The 27,965-nt window shown below is 45.8% G+C and overlaps 1 protein-coding gene across 2 annotated transcripts in view; it reads left to right on the forward strand.

The window, feature by feature from the left end:
- Positions 1 to 27,965, forward strand: part of LOC147730859 (zinc finger and BTB domain-containing protein 8A-like) — a 54,751-nt gene that overhangs the window by 4,178 nt on the left and 22,608 nt on the right. For both annotated transcript variants that reach the window (XM_086955703.1, XM_086955705.1), the window contains exon 2: positions 26,984 to 27,939. In XM_086955703.1, the coding sequence (XP_086811829.1) occupies positions 27,012 to 27,939 (928 nt within the window). In that variant the 5' untranslated portion in view covers positions 26,984 to 27,011. The remainder of the gene's footprint in view (positions 1 to 26,983; positions 27,940 to 27,965) is intronic.

Here is a 27,965-nt window from a genome sequence, read left to right on the forward strand (position 1 = left end):
AGTTTGGAGAGGGAAACCATAATTCTTCACATTCTTTTGTTACTGAGGTGACGTGAAGCACTGCAGAAGAGAACATCTGCCATATTGAAAGTACTCATGGAGACTTGCAGGCTGGGTTACCTCAACGAAAGTGTGATACAGAGAGCATTGGGTGAAATTATTGATCTTCATAGTATGTAGACAAGCAGTATAAAGTGAATAATGTCAGGAATAGAAAGGGTGGAATTCATATACTCTGGAATCAGATGCTTCAAAATGAAGAGGGGTAAGTCAACTACTAATCTGTTAGAAATTAGTTGACATCAAAATAATCTGAACAAATAATTAAGGATGAGTATTACTGAACAGTGTTTGTGACTGGTAATGCTCAAAATGAAGCTGGAATAAATGTTTTATAAAACTAGCCATGGCAGGTGATTGAATATGTGGTAAAAATGACTTGAGTAATGGGAACGCAATAAACTTGCATTGTTAAGAACAGTGGTGTTGAATTTAATAAAATATCTACTTGTCCATGGGGCAGGTTGCTTCATAAATCTACTTGTCCTGTAACAAAATGCACTTGTGCCTTTGGTGCCATGTAATGCAGTGACCCATTTTGGCAGCGATCTCATCATATGAGAGCTCTGATATAGCCTCTCTGATTTTGCCTGGGCTCATACCATAGTAGTGTTTAAATACTTGCAATCCACTTATGCTGCCACGTTTCTGCAGATCTACATTCTGGTGGGTGAAGGTAGTGGTAAGCAATAGTTCCAGGGTTAGAATGCCCTTTTGAGTCTGTGCAAACCTATTAACTTGCATGTTTTAGGGATTTTCAACAACACTTCTCTAGACTTTTCCCATAATGAGAAATGTTGGAAATTTACCCTGACCATGACAGACGTAAACCTTCTTCTAGAGTTGGGGGAAAAAGTGGTTGGAGGGAAAGTGAATTCGCAAGCACTCAGATTTTCGCTTGAGCAAATCTACACATGCACATTTGCTCATGCTGAAATGCAGATCCCAGATATTTTCTAGGTGTACTAATCCTTGTCCTACTGTAAATTCTTGGGAATTCACGAAAGTCGTATAGCTGCAATTAATGCATGGACATATACCATGGGTGCACTTTTGAAACTTTCTTCAATGATTGGGCCCCTAATTTGGTCTGGCGTTGACTGTGACCTTTTGTGTTTATTAAAATGCTGTCTCTCTCTCTCTCTCTCTCTCTCTCTCTCTCTCTCTCTCTCTCTCTCTCTCTCTCTCTCTCTCTCTCTCTCTCTCTGTCTCTCTGTATAGGCTGGCTTCACTGTGAGTGACAGCATTCTGCTCTTTCACAAGTAGCATATAGGCATACTAAGTAGTTTTGTTCAGTGCCAGTAACTACTGTGGTAGTGTGTGCTTTTTGAGACCAAAAAACAATTTTTCCTTTTGCCAATGTTTATTATAATGGTGAGGCCCGGCAGCTTCCACGCCAATAAGGTTTTACAAAAACCATGCAAAAGCAAGTCCCACATTGATAAAACTAAGAAGCTGACCACCAATTTCAACCTACTTGGTTTGCTAATGCTTGTTTATTTTTGTTTCTCATAATAATATTGAAACTGGTTACACTGATTTCCCATTATTAATATTTTTAGGAAATACAAGCATGAATCAACACGTTACTAAATGCTGTTGCTAAGAAATGGTACCTGAAATTTTACAGTGGTTTAGAAAAATGTTTTTTTTCCTGCTTTCATTTTTTTAATGAACATTTTATTTTGAAAGCAAAGAATCATCAATTTTGCTTTTAAGTTCTTCAAATATTTGCATCAAATCAGAGAGCATTCTGGAAGCATTATACATAGCCATATATTGCTAAACTTTGAAAACGTGTGTACACATTTTTATACTCAAACCTCTGTCAGTGTCAGTAGTGTAGTGGGAGCTTACAACATTTACTTGGAGCGTTCACCCTAATAATAAAGGCTTTCAATTAGTGAACCATAAATACAAGTTTGAACAGCAATAACATATGGGCAAACATATTACCTCAACTACAGACCGTGCCCTTCCCTGATCCATAATGTGGTACTTCAAAGGGTTTGCGCTGCAGAGGGTTGGGCCTACTTGTCTCAATGACAAAATACACATGAAAACTTGTTGCCCTTGACCCTAAACAATATGTCCTGGGCGTCGGGCTATAGAAATCCCACATCTTTGTAAGAACATTCAGAACAACTGAAATCATTCACTACTTGCTTTTATAAAGAGCCTAGCCGTTTAATTCTGTCATTAAGTCTATTTGGATTGACGGTATCCAAATTTCATATCCGCTTGATTTCCCTTTATAAATGTTTTTTTGGGTATCTCCATGTCAAGCATTGGTTTAATTACTTCGAGAAGATAAAACTTTAGTTAACTTACGCAGTATTTGTTTTCTGAAAAATGTGTGCCCACACTTGATTTAATACTTTTTATCCCAGATGTTGCTTTATGCTCTGTGAATCAAGTTTTAATTTTTCTGCTATTGTTACATATAGTAGTAAACATGGACATTTTAAAGAATCTATGCAGTTTCTGGTGTCAAAGCTTTGCATAGGATATTTTTTGCCACTGTATGGCGTTATTATGTATCCACCTCTTATTACAGTGTTACAGTGACCACAACTCAAAACAAAATGCATATTTTTTTCTTTCCGACCAATTGTTTTATCTTTTGTGATTATGTTGTCGGATTTTTGATAGGCAAATTGACGTCTGTTTGAGACTAAACCCATAAAATGTCTTTCTGCCTGGAGAATTTCTCATCTTTTTAGAATTTAAAAGGATCTTTCTTTCCACTTCTTTTTCGCATTTTCTTTGTATTTCATATTGCAATATAACCTCTTAAGCGCTGCTGACGGCCAACGGTCGTCACGAGCGCTACCTCCCCAGTCCTGCGCACGACCATTGGACGTCCATTCAGCACTAGTTCCAATGGACAGCGCAGCACTGGGGAGGGATATTTGCGAAGCAGCTAAGGTGTTATAAGCTTTCACAGAGAAACTTAAAACAGATATGTGGAGAAGTGTGGCTCACTGGTTAGAGGAGACAGACCTGGAAGCAGAGGTCAGCCCGGGACCAGGGTTCAATTCCCGGCTCAGCAGGGTCTTGAGTCCTAAAATGTCCATGGACTCGACAATTCTCGCTCCGGTGACTACTCGACGGACGGGTTCACACTCTGCGACTCTGGGCAATAGCTTGCTTAATCTCCACAATGACCCCTCGCGGCGGGATGCCTGGCTTTCACCTTGCGGATACTCTGCCGGGGTTATCTCACAGGGGAATACCAGGACGGGTTCCCTAAGCAAGCGCTTAGAAACCAGTGGTGATTTGCGCTATATAAATTCCTGTACATTTACATTTACACATATGTAGTGTACTCTCAGCTCACAGGATTAAAAAGAATTACATCAGAAAGCAAACAATACGAAAAAGATTAAATAGATTTTTTGCAATTGATTCCCTGGTTGAGGCTAGCCATTAAGAAAGAGGCCCAAGACAGCATAAGAGGGGAGGGGGTGGGGGGGGGGGGGTGGGAGGGGGAGGCAGGGGAAGGTCTTCCCCTGCCTTTCCCGCTGAAATGAAGAAAATCGGGCTGGCGCTCCCCCCGCGGGTGGGGCTCATGGCGAGCTGAGCTCGTCATGAGCACCCGAGCACTGCATGCCATGACGAGCTCAGCTCGTCATGAGCATACAAGGGGTTAAGCCCCCCTTCTTTCCCATTGGCCGGTGTCACTGTTTATACTAAATGGTGGCCATCCATTGGGAAAGAGCTCTTTGTGACGTGTTCTTCTCTCTCTTTGAGCCGTCCCACTTGGACGGGCTCACCTGCCTTCCTCCCGTCGCAAAAGGATTCTTATTTTTATGGGGCCATGTGTTTGAAACACATGGCCCCATAAAGACAAGCTCTGCGGCGTGTTTATTTTTGCATCTGGCTTTCACTTTAAAGTGAAAGCGAGATGCAAAAAAAAACGCTCCAGTCTCAGGTTACTTGTTTTTTATGAGGAACTGAAGAGGGTGATCTGTGCGCAGTTTGAATGTTAAGATGTTGTGCTTGTTTACACTCAAAAATATACATTTGGTGACAGTTGGGAGCAAAAGTATTACAAACAATCTGACGCAGAGAACTTGTTAGAACTGCTTTGGCGTAGTGGGTGTTTTTTAGGAAGTCTGGTTACTACCACTACAGGCCCCTGACCGCTCTCCATCGATTCTTGAAGCGGCGATGTCACCATCAGCTGCAGGCGAAACCCGATGCGCTCCTGTGCCGTGCTGCACTTGTCACCGTGCCAGAGTGGCATCTCGAGCGAGGCCTGCTGAAGAGAGGCCTTTAATTCCCTGCCATCTGGGGCCTGGGTGGAGGGTGCTTGAGCTGTGAATGGAGAGTCAAGCTGCTGGGCTGAGCGCTGCTCTCCGGGCAGGGAGCCGCTACGGCCACCTGCCCCCAGGGCGCACTCCCCCAAGGACTGACCTGGCGCCCCTTGCTCCCATCCTTGAAATCCTTGCATAACATTGTACTGTCTGGCATGACCCGAAAACTGCTGAAACTCACTGGAGCCTACCATGTCCAGCCAGCCAGACCGCCGTGCCCCGTTGGCCTTCCTATGATGATGCCCAGGCACGCCTGCATCCTGCTAAATAGTCTGGGTGAACCAAAGAGCATTTCCTGCCCCCACCAGCGATTCAAATGCACTCGTGTGTGCTGCCAGCTCTTCCTGGTTATGTGTTACTCCTGTCTCCATTCATCAAGGCTTTGTGTCACGCTGGCGGGGCGGCATGGCTTCTCCTCTGTAATGTTCCTCATTGTAAGCAGGCTTGACTTCGGTTCTGCGGTGCGACCCACCGTAAGTTACTCAAATAGCTCGTTGGGTTAATGCACGCCACAGACATTGCCCCCGCGGAAGAGTCAAGCAACCTTTCATTTGACATATTTTGCTAAATTGATTAGGTTAAAGGTTATTTGAGAGTTTGTGTTGAATGCTACATAAATGGTCAGTGTTGGTGTAGGTAATATTTTGGGGGTTGCTTAACTGGCTAAGAGACTGGCCTGCAGATCCTGCATTTTCCTTAATCTACACATAGAGAGATGTATGTTCCTGTCAGTATGAAATTTCCTTTCTCAGGTGTTTTTAATTTCACTTCCCACTCAAGGTTTATTAACCTCCCGAGCTGGAAGGCTTGTTTTTGGATGGAATGATTTCCGTGTGTTTGCTTTGAGTTGAGGATGAGTAGGGTGAGAGGTCTGCTTTCACTGCTTGTAGTGAGACCTCTTTGCTCTAGACCCCCAACCAGATGCCAACACTGGTTGTGGTCCTGGTAAACAGGTTTTCTTTTCTTGTGCCGTAAGCAAATTCCTAACTGTGTGTCATATTCCTCCTATTTACAGGTTATAAGAACGTAAAGTGACCACATGCAGCTTATTCTAGTCCCAGCGACATGTTCCTCTGTCTGTAATACAGTATCGGCCGTCCATGTGCACTCCAGTTAACAGCACCGCATAGTCAGTGTTTCTGCTCCAATAATAAACATTGGCAAAGCCAGTAGGTCTAGCCTTGACAAGCCTCAGATACTTTTTATGTATTTTTGCAAGCATATGCAACAGGAGTTAAAGATAAATGTAATACAAAGTAAAACAAAATACCCAAAGAAAGCGAGCATATATTTGCAAAACAAAAGGTGAAAAAAGACTCGTACTAGACAAAAGGAGAAAATAAGCATTGAAAATGCAATAGGTCTCGCCTTTGATTAAGTTATAGCCATTTGCTTTGCTAATGGTATTGTATAGCAAAGTTAATTGCTTTAACTTAATAAAAGGCAGACCTATTGCATTTTTAATGTTTGTTGTACACTAGAAGTTGAAGCTTTTATATGCACTGCTCCTCCTAACAAGAGCCTCCTCATCACGTTAGCCAAGCACCGTAGAAGTACATACGGTGTGCACTGAAAACAAACAAAAAACACTTCCATTAACAGTGGAACATTTAATTAATGTATACAGCACCTACTGCTGATGGTCCCAAGCACAAAGACCTTGCAGAAAAGCCTGCGCCCTTTATTGCCATGGACTATATAAAGATGCACTAGTTTCTCTTCAAATTGTACATCATGATTTGCCACAAGCTTTTTGGGGATAGTTTGCTGTAAAAACTACTTGCAGTTGAGTATTAAGACCTGGCAAACGCAGAGTCTTAGAGGGAATAATTTGCCTGAGTCCTTCTGAAAGAGCTTCTGCCACGATGACACAGAACCCAAAGGAAGAGGCTGTGAGGGATTTCTGTAGTCCCGATTAATTAAGAGGACAGATGGGAATCATTTGTATGAGTGATCTCTGTGTTGTGCATAGATTGCTGCTGCATTTGCATTAACCCACTGAGCAATTGAGCATACTAAAGGAAAATTCCTGCCCGTGATTAGGGAAGTGTGAACACTTCCTACTCCTCCTGACATTTACTCGACCTCCCCCCACACACCACCTGTTAGACCTGTCAGCCCTTTGGGTGATCCCTCCTATTATTTATTTATTTTTGTCCCCTTTTTGCCTTCCAACTCCCTTCATTTTTATGTCCACTTGACTTTTTGGGTGTTATCCTAGGGGATGGGTGCTTCCTTGTCCCTATAATTTTTTAGGCCTAGGTGTCCCTTATAGTGGTGGAAATTTAGTCACACAAAATGGTGGCTAGTAACTGCCACAACTGATTACCTCAAGGAATGGACCCATAGGACAACATAGGGAAACTCCAGCACTTTCTAGCTAGTTCTGGTAGTCTGAGGCCAGCCTACATAAGGCCAGTTTTAGGGCGGCCATTTTAGAGTGACCAGAGGGTGTGGGGCGGAACTGGTGAGGAGTGAGGCGACTGAGTGAGGAGGAAGGCGCACTAGGAGAGGGTAGATCGACCTGTGGGCCGGCTTCTCTTCTGAACTGTCGTGACCCCTCTTCTGTTGACCAAACCCTGCCATCGGGGAATCACAACTGGTTCTAAGATTCCCTCTCTTCCTTATTTCTATTGCCCCATGTGAAATGAACTTGTGTTGTTACAGAAGAGCTAAGCGAAGCTAGTGCAGGAGGAACATCCCTCGTAACCGTGTAACTGGATTATCCCCTAGTTCTGCCTGGAAGGAATCAATCGACGCGTTGGGCCAGCTGCTGTCCCTTCTGTGTGGAGGTGCCCTTCCCCCCCCGACACCAAGTCCGACTGCTGTGGTGTGGAAGCGGGGGCTGGCCGGCGCGGCCGGAGGACAGCGGAGGCATCTGACCGCTTGAGGCAGAACTGTGGTGACGCCGAGGAAGGCGTGGTGACGCGGGATGAGGCCGGGTGAAGGCAGAGCCTGTTACGTGTGAAGCCAGCCGCGACCTCAAAGGAAGCCGGCCAGCGCTGGAGGAGGCTGGGTAAAGGTGGGGCCTGTTGCGGGTGGAGCCAGCGAGAGAAGGATCGCAGAAGTGCTGACAGACGCCGCTAGCAGCCAACGGAATGAGGAAAGCTTGAACTCTGCCTCACGAGAAACGGAAGGCAAGTTAGTCAAGTCAACGGCAGAACCTACCCCTGTTCAGGAACCCAGATCGAGCGCTGCTTGGAGCTAGATTGTTACCTCAACAAAAACAAGCATTTGCAATGCAATAGGTCTCGCATTAGGAATGTTTGCGCTATTGGTATTGTCAATTACACATTTTTAGGTCTCGCGACCTATCGATGCGCGCAAGCGCATCGAGCGGAGCGAGAATTCATGTCGGCAAAACACAAGTCAAACCAAAGGGCTTTCAGCCCCGCGGTTTTCTTGCAGTTCCCGTGTACATGCACGCGCATCGCATGCAAGCCATCCACTCGCATTCCCAGGCTCTCCCGCCCCCATCCGGCATCAGGCACTCTTCCCACACCTCACGGACATCTGTTCATTTCTCCTCCCCCTCCCCAGCCAGCTTCCCCCAGGCATCGCATGCAAGCCCAGCCTCTCGCATTCCCAGGCTCTCCCGCCCCCATCCGGCATCAGGCACTCCTCCCACACCTCACGGACATCTGTTCATTTCTCCTCCCTCTCCCCAGCCAGATTCCCCCAGACCCCTGCTGCTTCACACCCTATTTTGCCGCTCGGCCCCTCCCATGCCCGCCGTGTCGGATTTCTCCTCCCCCCTCCCCTTCTCTGCCTTGTTTTTTAATGTCTTACTCTCCTCTGTCCTGCCAAACCTATTTCCTTTTTCCCCCTAAACAAACTAACTCTCTTGCTACACCTCGCTTTTTCCTGCATTCTGCCTATGTTTTCCTCTCATCCTCTTCAGTCCCCTTCTGCCCTCTATCAAGCCGACTCCCGCATTCACTCCTCTCCGTTGACCCATGCTCCTCCTCTCTCGCCCTCAACTTACCCAGTATTCTCACCCCCTCCACTCCATGCTCCCCTCGGCCCACCTCACGCCTCTTCCTGGTGACTGCTCTCTGCTGCTTGCCCTCAGCTTCCAGAATCTCCCTCCTCTCTCGTGGTTCCTGGAAACGCTTCATAGACTGGACTGGCATCCCGGCAAATCCCGACAGCCGGATTAACCACGTGCCGGGGTCGAGCAGATTAAAAAATCACTGCACTGTGCCTGGATCTTTTAAAGGGTCTTAGAGCGCTGTCGGGCACGCTCAATGCTGCAGACAACCAGTTTGTTCATCTTTACAGATTTCATTCGTGTGATATTAATATTAACATTCGTGTGGTCTTTCTCTATGCGCCTGAAGACTAATATTTATCAGACACTAAACCTTTCATCTGATTTCAAATGGATACCACGCTTTTTAATGTATATCCTTAATTTCCATTAGCCTTTTTTATTTTTTTCCCTTAATTTCTCCCTCCGTTATACAGTCTTGCAGATTTTTTTTAATGAGATCTGACATCCGGCAGTGACAGGCGGTGTGGGTGGATGTGTTGGGCTCGACATTAAATGTACTGTCACTGACTCCGTTATCAGGCTTTTAGGACTAGCTTCAAATAGCCGCATAGAGATGTAAGGTACATCCATCAACATTTCACAAGAATTCCCCCAGTGTTATGTGGCTGAAGCCTATAATGAAATCAAAGGGCTGCTTTGAACGGTAGGCAGTCGGCAGTCCATCCCTTTGTATGGCTAATACATTGTCAGGTATTTTCGAGGCGGTACACGCTACAGCTTGGATGAAGCTGTATTCGTCAAATTGGTCACGCATATTCATGAATCTCTGTCTAACACCAGGCGGCTACATTTTTTTTGTTTGATCAGCAGTCTGTATTCATTCTGCCGTCAGACGCACACCTCCCCTGCTTTTCCTGTCTTTGTGTCAGTAAAAGCCAAAAGCAGAGAAGGCAACACTCTCCCTCAATGCTTGCTTGCAACATAGTGATAAGAGGTTGATGTGTATGTATGTTGCTTACCCAGAAGTTACAATATGAATTTCCCATGCCCCGAAAATATCTAAAACGGTTTCTTGCTTGTTAGAATCGGTCAGATCATCTGCATGCCAGATTGGTGAACGAAACAGTTCTGTTTTTTTAATGTTTACATAAAAGTCAGCCAGCTGTTCTGCAATGAGATGAAATCCGTGCATAAAACAGATTAATGGAAAATACACTTCTTGCTGCAACCTAAATGTTGCTACTAAATATGTTTGTGGAATATGCACATTGTATAATTGCTATTCTTAAATTATACATGCATCTGACACTGCTGTTTCTCATTCCATTACGTGTAAAATGTGCTCATGTGGGGCAAGGGGCGAAGGCGGGGCAAGAGGAGGTAACATTCGTGTGTACTCCAGCTTGCATTTGGGTACTATGATGATCTTGTAATCTCTAGTGACCTACACACCCTGTTGACAAGGCAAAATACAGCACTTGGGGGGCGTGGGGGAGTTGCCAGAAGGACAAATCACGGCCCCCTCCACTCCTTCCCAACTCTGGCTGCAACGCTGAGAGATGGTCTTTATAGGTCGGACCTCAACAATGGTGCTTTGGGATTTGAGCTTTATTCCATCTGTTTAATAAGTAGTTAAAAAATGATAAATGCCACTAAACATCAGTTTGACTGTGTGCAAAGTAACTTTTCAAATAAACTTTTACCCAGTCTGTAGGGTGGTCACATCTGTCATTTGTTTCTAAAGTGGCTTAACATTCTTCTTGAATTCACCTTTTAACACACAAATGAATTTGTCAGAACATCCGTCATTGGGATTGCAGTTTAACATCTCTAATGCCTGCAGTATGTATGTGTGTGTGTGTGTGTGCGCTTTGCTATAGGTGTCACATTTGCGAAAGTTATAACTATTGGCATTGTAAATTGTAATGGCAAAGCTATTAATTAAGCTATTTTCAAAACCAACACATGAATTAAAAAAAAATTCATTTACAAGACCAATAGCTCAAACTTTCCTAATGCGAGACCTATTGGCAACGCCAGTGCTTGTTTATTTATGTGTTGGTTTTGAAAATAGCGAAATTAATAGCTTTGTCATTTACAATGCCAATAGTTTTAAATTTTGCAAATGTGAAACCTATAGCATTTGTAATGCAATATGTGTTGTATTTACGTGACTTAGATATATTGATATTACAAATAACAATGGTTTTTAATTTTTTAAAATAATTAATAGTTAAATAAAAGTTATTGTAATTTATAATGGCAATAGCTTAAACTTTTGTAAATAATTTTTTTGAAGATTTTGTTAATTGTATTTTATTGTGACGAAAATACAAGCACAGAAGTGACATTTGTAATAAAGCTTGAAATATTGAGAGAACATATTTGAACCAGTTGTTGATTGGTTGCACAGATCGATGCTGTGGTGGTGCTGAGTGATGTTGTGGCGGCGACGAGTGATGCTGTGGCGTTCAGTGATGCTGTGGCAGCGCCTAGTAATGTGGTGGTGCTGAGTGATGCTGTGGTGAAGCGATAGATAGAGTGAGTGCGATAGATAGACAGAGAGAGGGCGATAGATAAAGGGAGGGCGATAGAGTGAGGGCAATAATAGATAGAGTGAGGGCGATAATAGATAGAGTGAGGGCGATAATAGATAGAGTGAGGGCGATAGATGGAGTGAGGTCGATAGATGGAGTGAGGGCGATAGATGGAGTGAGGGCGATAGATGGAGTGAGGGCGATAGATGGAGTGAGGGCGATAGATGGAGTGAGGGCGATAGATGGAGTGAGGGCGATAGATGGAGTGAGGGCGATAGATGGAGTGAGGGCGATAGATGGAGTGAGGGCGATAGATGGAGTGAGGGCGATAGATAGATAGAGTGAGGGCGATAGATAGATAGAGTGAGGGCGATAGATAGATAGAGTGAGGGCGATAGATGGAGTGAGGGCGATAGATGGAGTGAGGGCGATAGATAGAGTGAGGGCGATAGATAGATAGAGTGAGGGCGATAGATAGATAGAGTGAGGGCGATAGATAGATAGAGTGAGGGCGATAGATAGAGTGAGGGCGATAGATAGATAGAGTGAGGGCGATAGATAGATAGAGTGAGGGCGATAGAGTGAGGGCGATAGATAGAGTGAGGGCGATAGATAGAGTGAGGGCGATAGAGTGAGGGCGATAGATAGATAGAGTGAGGACGATAGATAGAGTGAGGGCGATAGATAGACAGAGAGAGGGCGATAGATAAAGGGAGGGCGATAGAGTGAGGGTAATAATAGATAGAGTGAGGGCGATAATAGATAGAGTGAGGGCGATAGATGGAGTGAGGTCGATAGATGGAGTGAGGGCGATAGATGGAGTGAGGGCGATAGATGGAGTGAGGGCGATAGATGGAGTGAGATAGATGGAGTGAGGGCGATAGATGGAGTGAGGGCGATAGATGGAGTGAGGGCGATAGATAGAGTGAGGGCGATAGATAGATAGAGTGAGGGCGATAGATAGATAGAGTGAGGGCGATAGATAGATAGAGTGAGGGCGATAGATAGAGTGAGGGCGATAGATAGATAGAGTGAGGGCGATAGATAGAGTGAGGGCGATAGATAGATAGAGTGAGAGAGTGAGGACGATAGATAGATAGAGTGAGGGCGATAGATAGAGTGAGGGCGATAGATAGAGTGAGGGCGATAGAGTGAGGGCGATAGAGTGAGGGCGATAGATAGATAGAGTGAGGACGATAGATAGATAGAGTGAGGGCGATAGATAGATAGAGTGAGGACGATAGATAGATAGAGTGAGGGCGATAGATAGAGTGAGGGCGATAGATAGAGTGAGGGCGATAGATAGAGTGAGGGCGATAGATAGATAGTGAGGGCGATAGATAGAGTGAGGACGATAGATAGATAGAGTGGGGGCGATAGAGTGAGGGCGATAGATAGAGTGAGGGCGATAGATAGAGTGAGGGCGATAGAGTGAGGGCGATAGATAGAGTGAGGGCGATAGATAGAGTGAGGGCGATAGATAGATAGAGTGAGGGCGATAGATAGATAGTGAGGGCGATAGATAGATAGAGTGAGGGCGATAGATAGAGTGAGGGCGATAGATAGAGTGAAGGCGATAGATAGAGTGAAGGCGATAGATATATAGAGTGAGTGAGGGCGATGGAGTGAGGGCGATGGAGTGAGGGCGATGGAGTGAGGGCGATGGAGTGAGGGCGATGGAGTGAGGGCGATGGATAGATAGAGTGAGGGCGATAGATAGATAGTGAGGGCGATAGATAGATAGAGTGAGGACGATAGATAGATAGAGTGGGGGCGATAGAGTGAGGGCGATAGATAGAGTGAGGGCGATAGATAGAGTGAGGGCGATAGATAGATAGAGTGAGGGCGATAGATAGAGTGAGGGCGATAGATAGAGTGAAGGCGATAGATAGAGTGAAGGCGATAGATATATAGAGTGAGTGAGGGCGATGGAGTGAGGGCGATGGAGTGAGGGCGATGGAGTGAGGGCGATGGAGTGAGGGCGATGGAGTGAGGGCGATGGAGTGAGGGCGATGGAGTGAGGGCGATAGATAGAAAGAGTGAGGGCGATAGATAGAAAGAGTGAGGGCGATAGATGGAGTGAGGGCAATAGATAGATGGAGTGAGGGCGATGGAGTGAGGGCGATGGAGTGAGGGCGATGGATAGAAAGAGTGAGTGAGGGCGATGGATAGAAAGAGTGAGTGAGGGCGATAGAGTGAGGGCGATGGATAGAAAGAGTGAGGGCGATAGATAGAAAGAGTGAGGGCGATAGATAGAGTGAAGGCGATAGAGTGAAGGCGATAGAGTGAGGGCGATAGATAGAGTGAGGGCGATAGATAGAGTGAGGGCGATAGATAGATGGAGTGAGGGCAATAGATAGATGGAGTGAGGGCGATGGAGTGAGGGCGATGGAGTGAGGGCGATGGAGTGAGGGCGATGGAGTGAGGGCGATGGATAGAAAGAGTGAGTGAGGGCGATGGATAGAAAGAGTGAGTGAGGGCGATAGATAGAAAGAGTGAGTGAGGGCGATGGATAGAAAGAGTGAGTGAGGGCGATAGATAGAAAGACTGAGGGAGGGCGATAGATAGAAAGAGTGAGGGAGGGCGATAGATAGAGGGAGGGCGATAGATAGAGGGAGGGCGATAGATAGATAGAGGGAGGGCGATAGATAGATTGAGGGAGGGCGAAAGACAGATAGAGTGAGGGCGATAGATAGAGTGAGGGCGATGGAGTGAGGGCGATGGAGTGAGGGCGATGGAGTGAGGGCGATGGAGGGAGGGCGATGGAGTGAGGGCGATGGAGTGAGTGAGGGCGATAGATAGAAAGAGTGAGTGAGGGCGATAGATAGAAAGAGTGAGTGAGGGCGATAGATAGAAAGAGTGAGGGAGGGCGATAGATAGAAAGAGTGAGGGAGGGCGATAGATAGAAAGAGTGAGGGAGGGCGATAGATAGAGGGAGGGCGATAGATAGAGGGAGGGCGATAGATAGAGGGAGGGCGATAGATAGAGGGAGGGCGATAGATGGAGGGAGGGCGATAGATGGAGTGAGGGCGATGGAGTGAGGGCGATGGAGTGAGGGCGATAGATAGAAAGAGTGAGTGAGGGCGATAGATTGAGGGAGAGCGGTAGATAGAAAGAGTGAGGGAGGGCGATACATAGAAAGAGTGAGGGAGGGCGATAGATAGAAAGAGTGAGGGAGAGCGATAGATAGAAAGAGTGAGGGAGGGCGATAGATAGAAAGAGTGAGGGAGGGCGATAGATAGAGGGAGGGCGATAGATAGAGGGAGGGCGATAGATAGAGGGAGGGCGATAGATAGAGGGAGGGCGATAGATAGAGGGAGGGCGATAGATAGAGGGAGGGCGATAGAAAGAGTGAGTGAGGGCGATAGATAGAAAGAGTGAGTGAGGGCGATAGATAGAATGAGTGAGTGAGGGCGATAGATAGAGTGAGGGAGGGCGATAGATAGAAAGAGTGAGGGAGGGCTATAGATAGAAAGAGTGAGGGAGGGCGATAGATAGAAAGAGTGAGGGAGGGCTATAGATAGAAAGAGTGAGGGAGGGCGATAGATAGAAAGAGAGAGGGAGGGCGATAGATAGATGGAGTGAGGGCGATTGAGTGAGGGCGATGGAGTGAGGGCGATGGAGTGAGGGCGATGGAGTGAGGGCAATGGAGTGAGGGCGATGGAGTGAGGGCGATGCATAGAAAGAGTGAGTGAGGGCGATAGATAGAAAGAGTGAGTGAGGGCGATAGATGGAAAGAGTGAGGGAGGGCGATAGATAGAAAGAGTGAGGGAGGGCGATAGATAGATAGATCGAGGGAGGGCGATAGATAGAGGGAGGGCGATAGGTAGAGTGAGGGCCTATAGATCGATAGATAGAGTGCGTGAGGGCAAAAGATAGAGTGAGAGCGATAGATAGATAGATGAGTGATGGCGATAGATAGAGAGTAAGGGCGATAGATAGATAGACAGATCAAGTGTATTTATGTTGCATTGAGCAGTGTAAGTATGAGGTGTGTAATTATATGGCACTGAGTGGTATTATGTGGAGTGTATTTACGTTGCATTGAGAAGCATGGAATTATATGGCGTGTAATTATGTGGCACTGAGTGGTATTGTGTGGAGTGTATGTTGTATTCAGTAGAGTGTAATTGTGTGGCGTGTAATTATGTGGCACTGATTGGTATTGTTTGGAGTGTATGTTGCATTGAGTGCAGTGTAATTATGTCGCATATAACTATGTGACACTGAGTGGTATTTGGAGTGTATGTTGCATTGAGAGCTGTGTAATCATGTGACGTGTAATTATGTGGCAGTGAGTGGTATTTGGAGTGTATGTTGCGTTGAGTGGAGTGTAATTATGTAGCATATAATTATGTGGCACTGAGTGGTATTGTGTGGAGTGTATGTTGTATTCAGTAGAATGTAATTGTGTGGCGTGTACTTATGTGGCACTGTGTGGTATTGTTTGGAGTGTATGTTGCATTGAGTGCAGTGTAATTATGTAGCATATACTTATGTGGCACTGAGTGGTCTTTGGAGTGTATGTTGCATTGAGTGTAGTGTAATTATGTAGCATATAATTATGTGGCACTGAGTGGTATTTGGAGTGTATGTTGCATTGAGTGTATGTAGCATTCAGTGCAGTGTAACTATGTAGCGTGTAATTATGTGGCACAAAGTGGTATTTGGAGTGTATGTTGCATTGAGCGCAGTGTAATTATGTGGTGTGGTTATGTGGTGTGTAATAGGTGGCACTGAGTGGTATTTGGAGTGTAAGTTGCGTTGAGCGCAGTGTAACTATGTAGCATATAATTATGTGGGACTGAGTGGTATTGTGTGGAGTGTGTGTTGCATTCAGTAGAGTGTAATTATGTGGCATGTAATTATGTGGCACTGAGTGGTATTTGGAGTGTATGTTACAATGAGTGCAGTGTAATTATGTGGCACTGAGTGGTATTTGGAGTGTATGGTGCATTGAGTGCAGTGTAATTATGTGGCGTGTAAGTATGTTGCACTGAGTGGTATTCGGAGCGTATGTCGCATTGAGTGCAGTTTAATAATGTTTGCGGGTAACTATGTGGAACTGAGTGGTATTTGGAGTGTATGTTGCATTGAGTAGAGTGTAATTATGTTGCGTGTAATTATGTGGCACTGAGTGGTATTATGAGGAGTGTATGTTGTATTCAGTAGAGTTTAATTGTGTGGCTTGTAATTATGTGGCACTGAGTGGTATTTTGTGGAGTGTGTTGCATTCAGTCAAGTGTAATTATGTGGTGTGTAATTATGTGGCACTGAGTGGTATTTGGAGTGTATGTTGCATTGAGTGCAGTGTAATTATGTGGCGTGTAATTATGTGGCACTGAGTGGTATTTGGAGCGTATGTTGCACTGAGTGCAGTGTAATAATGTGGCGTGTAACTATGTGGAACTGAGTGGTATTTGGAGTGTATGTTGCATTGAGTAGAGTGTAATTATGTTGCGTGTAATTATGTGGCACTGAGTGGTATTTGGAGTGTATGTTGCATTGAGTGCAGTGTAATTATGTGGCATATAACTATGTGGCACCGAGTGGTATTTTGAATGTGTATGTTGCATTGAGTGCAGTGTATGTATGTATGTATGTATTGGCATACTTATATAGCGCTATGTCTGTCACCCAAGGGCATCCTGGCGCTTAGACTTTGATCATCCATACAAGATGTTATCAGCTACTGTCCCACTTACTCTGCTCTGGGAAAGAGGTGAGTTTTTAATGCTTTCTTGAAGGAAGTAATATCTCCCGTAGTTCTCAACCCCAGCGGCAAGGAGTTCCACAGTCTTGCTGCAGTAAACCTAAAGGATCGGCCTCCCATCCGGGATCTCAGAATCTTGGGAACTGATACCAAGCAAGCTGAGGCCAAACGGAGAGATCTAGAAGGAGTATACCAGGAGAACAAGTCTTGCAATGGTGCCGGTCCCTGGCCATGAAGGGCCCTAAACACCAAGCAGAGGGCTTTAAAATCAATCCGCTGAGAGACTGGCAACCAATGGAGATCCTTTAGTGCCTTTACAAATGAATCAGAGCGACGACGCGAAAGAGCCAATTTAGCAGCAAGGTTCTGCACGCGTTGTAATTTCCCCACCAGAGTCGTTGGTGCCCCCAGAAGTAGTGCGTTGCAGTAATCGAGTCTACTCAAGACAATGCTCCGCACTACCTCTGGCCTAGCCTGCGCGGGTAGCAAAGGTAAGATTGTCCGCAGCGTGCGAAGCAGGGCCATACAGGTGCCCACCATTTTGTTCACGGCCAGGTCCAGCTGAAGGTTGGAACCAAACATCACCCCCAGGTTCCGAACAGAATCAACCGGCGCACTAGTGCCCTGAAAGGAAGGGGGCCAAAAGTCCTGTGGAAGAGGCCTTGGAATACGATCCGTTGAACAATGCAACACCTCGGTTTTGGAGCGGTTGAATTGCAACGAATTGTGACTCAGCCATTCCGCCGTAGATATCATGCAGCGGTGAAAGCTTTCTTGTGACACGGCCTCCTTGCCCTCAAACGAAAAGACAAGCTGGGTATCGTCAGCGTAATTGGTGACTGCTATGCCAAAAGATTTTATTAACTTGACCAGGGGCGGAGGTAGAGATTTAAAAGAATTGGGCTGATGGCCGACCCCTGGGGTACACCCTGACCAACCCCTCTGATGTTGGATTTGAAGGGTGGCAGGGCCACCACCTGGTGTCTGTAACTGTAAGGATTCCAGCAAGCCGGGCCAAAGACGGCTGAAATGCCAGAAACCGGTCCCCGGTAGCTTGTCTCCTTTCTGGTGAAGAATTGGCTCGGTAGTTTAGTCTGCCCTGTTCCCATGATGCACTGGGCCAGGGACAGACTGATTTGCATATAGCCAGGTTCTGAACTGGGATGGTGCAGTGAGATAAATAACGGTGATGGATCAAGCCCTGATCTTTGGACTGGGTAAGAGTGGTCTGCTTAATTCAGACACTCTGTTCATCACCACCCCCTTTTCTGAACCACCCCCCTTTTCTGAATCGTAACTAAGGTACGACACCAGCCACTCGAGGGCTAGGCCAGACACCCCTGCTTCCTCCAGCCTCCTGATCAAGATCGCATGGCTGACCGCGTCGAATTCGGCCGACATGTCGAGCAGCACTAAAAAGGCTGCTCGACCTTGATCGGCACGAGTCCTGAGATCATCCAGGACAGTCACCAATGCTGACTCCGTCCCATGAGCTGGCCTAAAACCAAATTGAGCTTCGTCCAAACAGGCCTTAGACTCCAAGAAACGCGACAGATGTTTTGTAGTCCATTTCTCCAAGATTTTAATTGGAAAAGGAAGCAGGGAGATTGGTCTGTAATTCGCTGGGCAAGAAGGATCCAAAGTTTCCTTCTTGAGGAGTGGAGATACCACTGCTAACTTCCAGTAATCCGGGACCCGTGCAGACCTAAGGGACTGACCACAGATGGCAAAAAGTGGAGGAAAAAGCTCTTTGTGAAACAGTTTCCAATATTTATGAGGAAGTGGGTCAAGGGGCGAACCCGATGAGACACCATTGGCTAGTGTACAAAAATCCTCAAAAGACGGAAGCGGGAAACTTTTCAGTCGAGCTAGGCTAGCATCTATCAGTGTAATTATGTGGCATATAACTATGTGGCACTGAGTGGTATTTGGATTGTATGTTATATTGAGTGCAGTGTAATTATGTGGCATGTAATTATGTGGCGTGTAATTATGTAGCACAGAGTGGTATTTGGAGTGCATGTTGCATTGAGTGCACTGTAATTATGTGGCGTGTAATTATGTGGCACTGAGTGGTATTGTTTGGAGTGTATATTGCATTGTGTGTAGTGTAATTATGTAACATAATTATGTGGCACTGAGTGGTATTGTGTGGAGTGTGTCTTGCATTCAGTAGAGTGTAATTATGTGGCACTGAGTGGTATTAGGAGTGTATGTTGCATTCAGTACATTGTAATTATGTGGCATGTAATTATGTGGCACTGAGTGGTATTGTGTGGAGTGTGTTGCATTCAGTAGAGTGTAATTATGTGGTGTGTAACTATGTGGCACTGCGTGGTATTTGGAGAGTATGTTGCATTGAGTGCAGTGTAATTATGTAGCATATAATTATGTGGCACTGAGTGGTATTGTGTTTTGCTATGCTTTGTTATGCTATGCAACGTTTTGTTGTGTTTTATTATGCTATGCTTTGTTTTGCTATGCTATGTTTTGTTATGCTATGTTTTGTTATGCTATGTTTTGTTATGCTATGCTATGTTATGCTATGTTATGCTATGTTTTGTTATGCTATGCTAAGCTTTGTTTTGTTATGCTATGCTGTGTTTTGTTATGCTATGTGTTTTGTTAAGCTACGCTATGTTTTGTTGTGTTTTGCTATGCTTTGTTATGATATGTGGTGTTGTGTTTTGTTATGCTATGTTTTGTTATGTTATGTTATGCTATGGTTTTGCTAGCCTGTGCTTATTTTTGTAATGCTATGCTATGTTTAGTTTTGCTATCCTATGCTTTGTTTTGTTATGCTATGCTATGTTTTGTTATGCTATGTTTTGTTGTGTTTTGCTATGCCATGCTTTGTTATGCTTTTCTATGTTTTATTATGCTATGCTTTGTTTTGCTGTTTTGAGTGGGTGTGTGAGGGTGGGTGAGGGGGTGTGAGGGTGTGAGGGTGTGAGAGGGTGAGAGGGTCGTGAGGGTGAGTGAGGGGGTGTGAGGGTGAGGGGTGTGAGGGTGAGGGGTGTGAGGGTGAGGGGGTGTGAGGGGGTGGGTGAAGGTGGGTGAGGGTGAGTGAGGGGGTGTGAGGGTGTGAGGGTGTGAGGGTGGGTGAGGGTGAGGGTGTGAGGGTGAGTGGATGTGAGGGTGTGTGATGGTGAGGAGGGGTGACCAGAGACAGACAGACGCCACTGGAGACAGTCAGAGAGCAGCCTAGACAGGGGAGAGAGAGGGAAGAGAGAGCTGAGAGTGAGAGGAAAGAGAGAGTGGAGAGTGAGATGGAAGAGAGAGTGGAGAGTGAGAGGGGAGAGAGAGTGGAGAGTGCGAGGGGAGAGAGAGTGGAGAGTGAGAGGGGAGAGAGAGAGCGGAGAGTGAGAGGGGAGAGAGAGGGGAGGAGAGAGTGGAGAGTGAGAGGGGAGGAGAGAGTGGAGAGTGAGAGGGGAGAGAGAGTGGAGAGTGAGAGGGGAGAGAGAGTGGAGAGAGAGTGGAGAGTGAGAGGGGAGAGAGAGCAGAGAGTGAGAGGGAAGAGAGCGGAGAGTGAAAGGGAAGAGAGAGTGGAGAGTGAGAGGGGAGACAGAGCGGAGAGTGAGAGGGAAGAGAGAGCAGAGAGTGAGAGGGGAGAGAGGTCTGACACTGAGATGAGAGCGGAGAGTAAGGGGGGAGGTCTGACACACACTGAGACAAGAGTGAAAGAGGTCTGACACTGAGACGAGAGTAAGAGAGGTCTGACACTGAGACGAGAGTGCAGGGACGGTGACAGCAGAGTGCGCTCTGACACAGAGGTGACAGGCGGGTGAGTCTCCGGCGATGGTCGGGGTCCGAGATGAGACAGAGGCCGGGACTCAGCAGTTCTGCGCTCTACCTGTTGCCATCTTCATATGAAAATGCCAATAAAGCAATTTAAACTGTAACATTAAATCCAAAGTATTACAAAGAAAGGCTGAGGATGATAACATTTTTTTCCCAAATAAAGGCAGCAAGAATCATTACCAGTCTTATCAGTCTTATTATATAGTTGTGGCAAGAAGACATTGGGCTCATGTAGTTATGATGCCATGATTAATTACAAAAACACTGACTTTCACTAGCGATTGATGTGGGGGAGAGAGATCAAAGCAAGCCTCGATCTCGTTTTTTTTCTGGGAGGGAGCATGAGCAGTATGGCTGCTTCATATGAAATGGACTATACAGGAACACGTGACTACTGCTATTATGACTGAGATGAATCTGTATGGCATCTTCTGTCAATGGCCACATTCCTTAACAGTTTAATAGTCCTGAAGGCAAGCCACTGAATCAAAGAACATAATTAGAAAAACCATCAAAGCAGCTCTTCTAACAGATGTGCTGGTAAAAATCACATGGGAAATGTATTTCTAGTAAAACCTACATCACTAAGCAAGGGCAGAAGTGTCAAGTGTTCTTCCTAAGTGAGTGGGGGGGGGTGGGGGGGGGGCAACACAAGCTGCTAAACTGCACGATGGGAGTGAGCAACGTGCGGAGTTCTTAAGTGGCAGGGTCGAAGTTCATTGTTTTAGCAAAAAGTACTGAAACACCACACCACGTTTCCTTCTTTCTTTTACAATCCTGTTGTCAAAGTGGCGTTTTCAGTAACATGTATCCCAGAACGACTCATCTGGTAGACTGGATTCTGCATAATAAAGGATGAAATTAAACCATGCATATTTAAAAATGTATTCCGTGAGAACACGCATGGCAGGAAACACTACCATTTATGAATTCAGATACAATTCCACTATGCCAAACTAAACCTGCTGGCTTTACAGCTCTCTGAGCAGGATTCGCTGGCCAACATGTATCTAAACAGACAGCTCGCAGGTGTGAACAAGCATTTACAATGCAGGGGAGGTGCTGGAGCTGGGGAACAGATGGCTGGGCAGAAATGCAAGTCACGGCCTGGCGGCCATGAAGTGTGAAGCAGTGGGCGGGGAGGCAGGAGCAAATGGTAAGGAAGAGGCCTTCGCTGCCTGGAGGAGCTGGAGGGGACAATAGATGTGTGAAGTGAATAACCAAGCAGCTGCTGGACACAAAGGGGGGAGGCTGGACAGGATTAGGCTGAGGGAGAAGGGCAAATTCAGCACCTCGCTACCAAACCCTCCATTCCGCACTTGAAATACTTCACATGTGGCAGCCGAGGAAGGCACATTCCATTGGGGGACAGAGTGTGGCAACCCCAGAGCTGCCCACTCTGCCGAAATTGTAATTGGGGAACCACGTTCAGGTCTTGGCGTTGGCTCAACGCCCTGAGATTCTGTGCAAATCACGTTATCTCATGAGGCTACAAAAATGAATGTGTCCTTCTGTAAGGGAACAACTATAGCTGAATATTGTTTAATAGAATTGATTTGCACTTTCCTGAAACCAGTGCCACATGAGCTGCTTCATAGCAATATGGGATTGGGTGGGGATTAATATTAAAGCAAAATGGGGAGGGCCAGTAGAAAGTAAAAGGAACATGGAGAAAGCGAGGGGAGGCAATAGCGACAAATGATTGGCACCAATTAGTTACTGAAGTGTTACTTAGAGCTGAGTAATGGGCGCAGCAGGCTTCATGGTAGCTACAGCCAGAGAGAGCAAAGCCCCAACCCAGCAGGTAGCCAGGAAGGAGGCCGTGTCAGCGCAGCCGCTGCAGCACTTATGGAGCCTGCCAGGGTGAGTCTCCTGCGCTACCAATGCTGTCCTACCACCAGAGAAGTGGGACCCTCAGCATAGACTCTGTCAGGGGCTACCCACTGCCCTGTAAACACACACACACTCCGTAACTGTAAAAAAAAACATAAAAATTCCTTTTAAAAAGAAGGCTCGCACACGCTCTGATGAGGAAGGGGAGAAAAGTAGAGGAAGCGCAGCAACCGCGGATTGGTGGTGGTGGTGTGGGGGAGGGTGGAGTCATGACAGAGAAGGGGGGCCAAGCTAAAAAACACGAACAGAGCATAAAGCATGCCACTGAATTGTTAGAGGTTAGTGATGGGCACGGCAGGCTCGATGGTAGCACCCAGCAGATAAGTGGGCGCTGTGTTGATTAAAAAACATACGGCACAAGCCTGCTGAAGCGGCCAGCATGTTACACGGCATTTCTTTCCCGCAACCTCTTAGGAGGTGCTGTGAAATACAGGCAGCGGGGAGGCAAGCTTCACCAGATGTTAGTTGGAGGTTAGTGATGGGCACGCTGGCTCCATGGTAGCACCAAGCAGATGTGTGTCATGTTGATTAAAGAAAATACAGCACGCAGTCCGGTTTAAGGCACAGACCCAACAAGTTGTGATTGAAAGAACATTGCGGACAGAAGCTTTTAGGGGCGGGGGAGCGGATCCCTTTGAAGCACGACCTCGCGGCCGTGCTAGAAGTGTGTGTTAATTGGGGGGGGAGAAGTGAGGCCGGGTGCGCTGGGGAAGCAACAGATGGCTTTAATTTAAAGCTCTCGGAGGCAGGCGGCTCGGATAAAAGCGCCGTCACGAGAACTCATGCACTCGTCGAAATCCGCTTTAGTTAAACTTTTTGGTTTCACAGTAATAGGTCTCTCTACGAGACCTAACAAAGTAAGCTGGGGTCCTACTCTTGGAGGGGGTGGCCGAGGAGACAATCGTGACATGGCCTGAGTTGAGGGAGAGCTGGGAGGGCCTTGGCAAAGACACAGACCTGAGGTGGTGGAACATAGTCAAACTGCATCATGAGCGGTAATCCCTAAGAACTGGACTGTACATTCCAGTGACTGGGTGGGAGAGACAGTACCGGATAACTGTTCAGTCATCAGTTGTGTAGATTACTGAAGGTATAAGAATATACTGTTATTATCTGTACCAGCCATCTACAGGAGTGAAGCAAATCACATGGATATAGAAAATGCAAAAGTAACCTGCCTGTTTTCTTTTAAATATACAGTTGCTTGAGTCATTTCACAAGTGTGCCGGTAGGGAAAAGTTTGCTGACCAACTGAAACTTCTAACTTTGGTTGACCCTGAGTTTCCAATGGGTAAAGTACATGTTAGCTTCCTCATAAAAAACGTTATTGTGGTAATTTTTCTCTGCTAAACTATGAAACTACTGCTGAAAGGAAAAGTGCGAATACTGTTATGCGGAACTTGCAAATGCTAATAACTGAATGCAAAACTATTGTATGTGCTGGAATTGATTACTGCTAAAGAGAAACCAGAGAGTTTTATAAAACAGCTCGTATTTTTCTAAACTGGTATTGTGTCAATTATTTTTAGTGAGTGGGTGCTGAATTACTGTGAGGGAGTGATGTAAGCACAGCACAATTGCCTCGGAGTCTAGACTTACCCACTCTGTGTCAGGCTACCCTATGTGGACTGGTAACCCCAGGTCCAACACCACCCTCTTTGCTTTTCAACCAGGAAAGATTAAACTCTCCCAGTCAGAAGGATTCACCATGTTCTATAACGTGTAACAGCCTTCTACAAAATACCCCAACCCATATAACCTAAGATACATAGTGTTACAATAGAGATGTGCTGTCACAATTAACATGCATAATTACAAGATAATAATAAAGTTTTTTTTAAACAGGGTGCCCCAGGGTCACTATAAAGTAACCAGAAAAGATTGGACCTTGAACCTGGTTCTGACTCGCAATATGCCAGTGCTGCCTCTGTGGGGCTTAGCAATCAGAGGGCGTATTTGTCTATCACAGAGTAAAGTATCCAGGGTTCTATACACCTTACAGTATACGCCTTACCTGTGCCTGCCCAGCCATGTGCCATGAGCAACAGTTTGGTAGAAATGACAGGACCTATTTCAACCAAACTAGATTTGTCAGAGGCGTATTTGTATTGCCCCCGCTAGCGTTTGATGGAGAAAAAGTATTGCTTTGGGTAATAATTTAGTACAACGTTTAGGAGGATGGAGTAAATGCAGATTGTAGAAATGTCCAGCAGTCCACTAAGTAACACATTGCACGTTCAATACTTTTCCGTTAGGCATTAATATAGAAGTCTGGGAACATTATCTGTCTATTTGCTCTTAGTATTACCACCCCATAGCGCTCATGGACAAACAGCAAATCTTAACATTAGACCGGGAACTGTGAATGTTGAAGTAACTTTTTATACTATTTTAAAACGTTGAATTGTGTAATGAATTTACAATCATTTATGTTAATCAACAAACACATATAATATGTGGAATAGACGTAGACAATGTCTGAGCACTATGTTAGAGTGCAGCCACACCAGGGGTGCATTCACTCACTGAGCTCTTTTGCTAGCTCGTGCTCAGTTTTCCCATTCTTGCAGGTGTTATGCTCTGCATGTTGTTGTTTTGTCATGGAGTTCCCTTGGGCACAAGTGCACCAGGGTAAACAAGGGAGTGTGCCAGGTGCTTTGACCTGCACTTGAGGGATGTCTCTACACGGCATAGACAGGAGGAGAGCTATAAAGCCTGCGATTTCTGCAGCAGGTTCACGTACAGGCTGCGCTACCTTATTGATATGTCTTGTTATCTCACACACCTTATAGTGGCTCTTCCCATCTCGCCTTTGATCCAGCCGTGCAGCTAGAATAACCTAACATTTGAAAGACCCAGTGTAACAGCACGGCTCCGTCTCGCTCTGCTTCTGTTTCCTTTAGGCAGATTATGACGTTCAGTGGGGTCTGACGGAAGGTCCTTGCACAGCTGCTTCACCAACAGCATATTTGTTTTAAACCAGTGCTTAATTTGGTAATAGAATCAGTGCCAGGGCCCACAGTTTTGCTCAGAAGCTCCTGGTGCCACTATTGAATGTCGGGTGCCGAACATCACCGCTGCCTAGCCTAGATTCCACCCAATGCCACATTTCATCCATCACCCAAAACTCCCGTCCCTTCATATAGTCTACCCTGCGCCTTCGTTATTCAAGACAACATTAACCAATGTATTTATTTGATGAGTTTTATATAGGGCTGGCTAGACCCGGAGGTATTGGAGCGCTTTACATGAGGTTCCACATTGTTACAAAGTTACATCAGTTACAAGTTACATCTGTTGCAAGAAAACATTTAAAGAGCACAGAAGACAAGATAAATGAAGGGTAGGAGAGTAAGGTAAAAGGGTAGGAGGAGATACGGTGGAGAGACAAAGGAAAGTCTGCCCAAAGTCCGGCTGGGTAGGTGACGGCCGAGGAGGAAGTCCACAGCCCATCTCCTCTATATTGTAATGTTAGGTATAATGTTGATCTATGGGAATGAGTTGAATGGTATGTGTAGTAACATACTGCAATCACAGCGCATACAAGCATGCTTCTCTGGGGGACAAGAGGGGAGAGGTGAGAGAGGGAGGAGAGAGGGAGGCAAAGGGAAGGGAGAGAGAGGAAAGAGACAGATGGAAGCAGGGCTCGAAAAATCCACTCGCCCGCTCCCATTTGCGAGCCAGATTCAATTAGGGCGAGCTATTTTAGGTCCCACTCGACCTTTCTGACAAGTAGGAAGACAAAGTGACTTTTGACCTATGCGTCACTCGACCTTTCTGGCGAGTAGGAAGACAAAGTGACTTTTGACCTATGTCTCTGAAAGCAGAGGAAATGTGACAAGACTGCAAGATCCAAAGGCATCTCCATTGCTCACAAAGTGAATGAGCAATAAAAATGCCTTTAAATCCTGTCAACCTGTCACACCTATTCCAATACCTTCACCATTAACGAAGGCGCTACTGAGGACGGTATTGTCTGCTCGGTTTACCTCACGTACAGGCAGTTGAATATTTTTCATGATTGAGTATATTGGTGTGTTTCATATTCCTCGACCCAGCCTTCAGAAAGCTAATTTGCTGACCCGTCAGAGGGAAACGTGCGTTGATTGTGTGCTTTGTTTTACCTCGGATAGAAGGAAAAAACAATTGCCACAGAGGTTTGGATTGGATCTTGATGACTGCTATCATGTGAAACATACAGCAGTGAACCATGATTCCTGAATGTTTCTGGTAATATGCTACATTACGTGAAATAACCGTCTAACATTAAATGCCTGTGAATCGTGCCCAATCAACATAAGACATACTCCAACACTGTATGTTTTCCTTTACCTCTGTTAAATATATTCTGCTGTTATTTTTTACCAGTGGTGGGCCATAACAGCTTTAATTAACATCAGAGGCATATATTGTTTTGATGTTGGTTGAGTTGAAAATATAGATCATGCAGGGCCATTGGGCTATCATTGTACGTCTGGCTTTCCTCAATTGATGTTACGCCCCATATTTTAATTTTACTCACCCATTCACACTTTAGTGACTGTTTCTCAAAAGAAACCACTTTCATTTAAATTGATAATGCTTCTCTGCTGTTGAATTCACTGTTTTTAGTCTTATTTGATGCTTTCTCCTCAATTTGAGATTTATTTAGTATTTTCTTTTTCAGTGGCGTAGCTTAGCTGTCATCCTGTGGAATGGAGATTTCCTCCCATCACTCACGCCTGTTAAACCAGCTGAACGAGCAGCGCCAGCAGGACTTATTTTGCGACTGCCATATCCTCATTCAGGGGAGAACTTTCAAAGCCCATCGAAATGTGCTGTTCGCCAGTAGTGGATATTTCAAAATGCTCCTTTCACAGAGTTCAAAAGAGGTATGTCAGCCAACCGCAGCAACTTTTGAAGTCTTCTCACCTGAAACATTCCATGTCATCCTGGACTTCATGTATACAGGCAATCTCGCTCTTAATGGGCAGACAGTCATTGAAGTCATGTCGGCAGCTAGCTACCTTCAAATGACTGACGTCATTGGTGCCTGCAAGACCTTCATCAATTCCTCATTGGACATCAATGAAAAAGACCAAGCTGGCTTCTCGCCACCCTCAAAACTTGACAAATGTAGCAATGGGGACAGACAGTCCAACGTATACAATGCAGAATGGAGGACAGGAACCAGCCCCTCTCGCCATCAGCCAACCTCCGATCCTGGTGATTTCCTTGTCAGTTCCAGTTCATGGGGACACCACAGCAATCAGCCACCCTCACAGATGAACTTCCAAGAGCAGAAGCCACGTCCAGGCCCACAGGTTAGAAAATGGGGCATTCTCGGAAAGCCCCGGCAGCAGATAGGACGCTCCCTTATTCCTGATACTGTACTAGGCAAATCCTTAGCAGTTGGTGATGACCCACGAAGTTCCAGATATACAGCAACAGTGGGCACCAATTCTCCTGCAGGAGTTATAATAGAGATTGTGGAAGATGAGGAGCCCACTCAACCTGGTGGCCTGCATGGTCAGGAGGTTAAACAAGAGCCTGTATCCCTCAAGGAGAAGAACCCTCCCAAACACACAATGGAACCTGACCCATACAGCGGGGTTGTAGGCATCATGGAAGGCTACGGAGAAGGTGAGAAGCACCATATTTCTTAAACC

Source organism: Lissotriton vulgaris, chromosome 2_1, assembly GCF_964263255.1.
Source record: "Lissotriton vulgaris chromosome 2_1, aLisVul1.2, whole genome shotgun sequence".
Lineage (NCBI taxonomy): Eukaryota > Metazoa > Chordata > Amphibia > Caudata > Salamandridae > Lissotriton > Lissotriton vulgaris.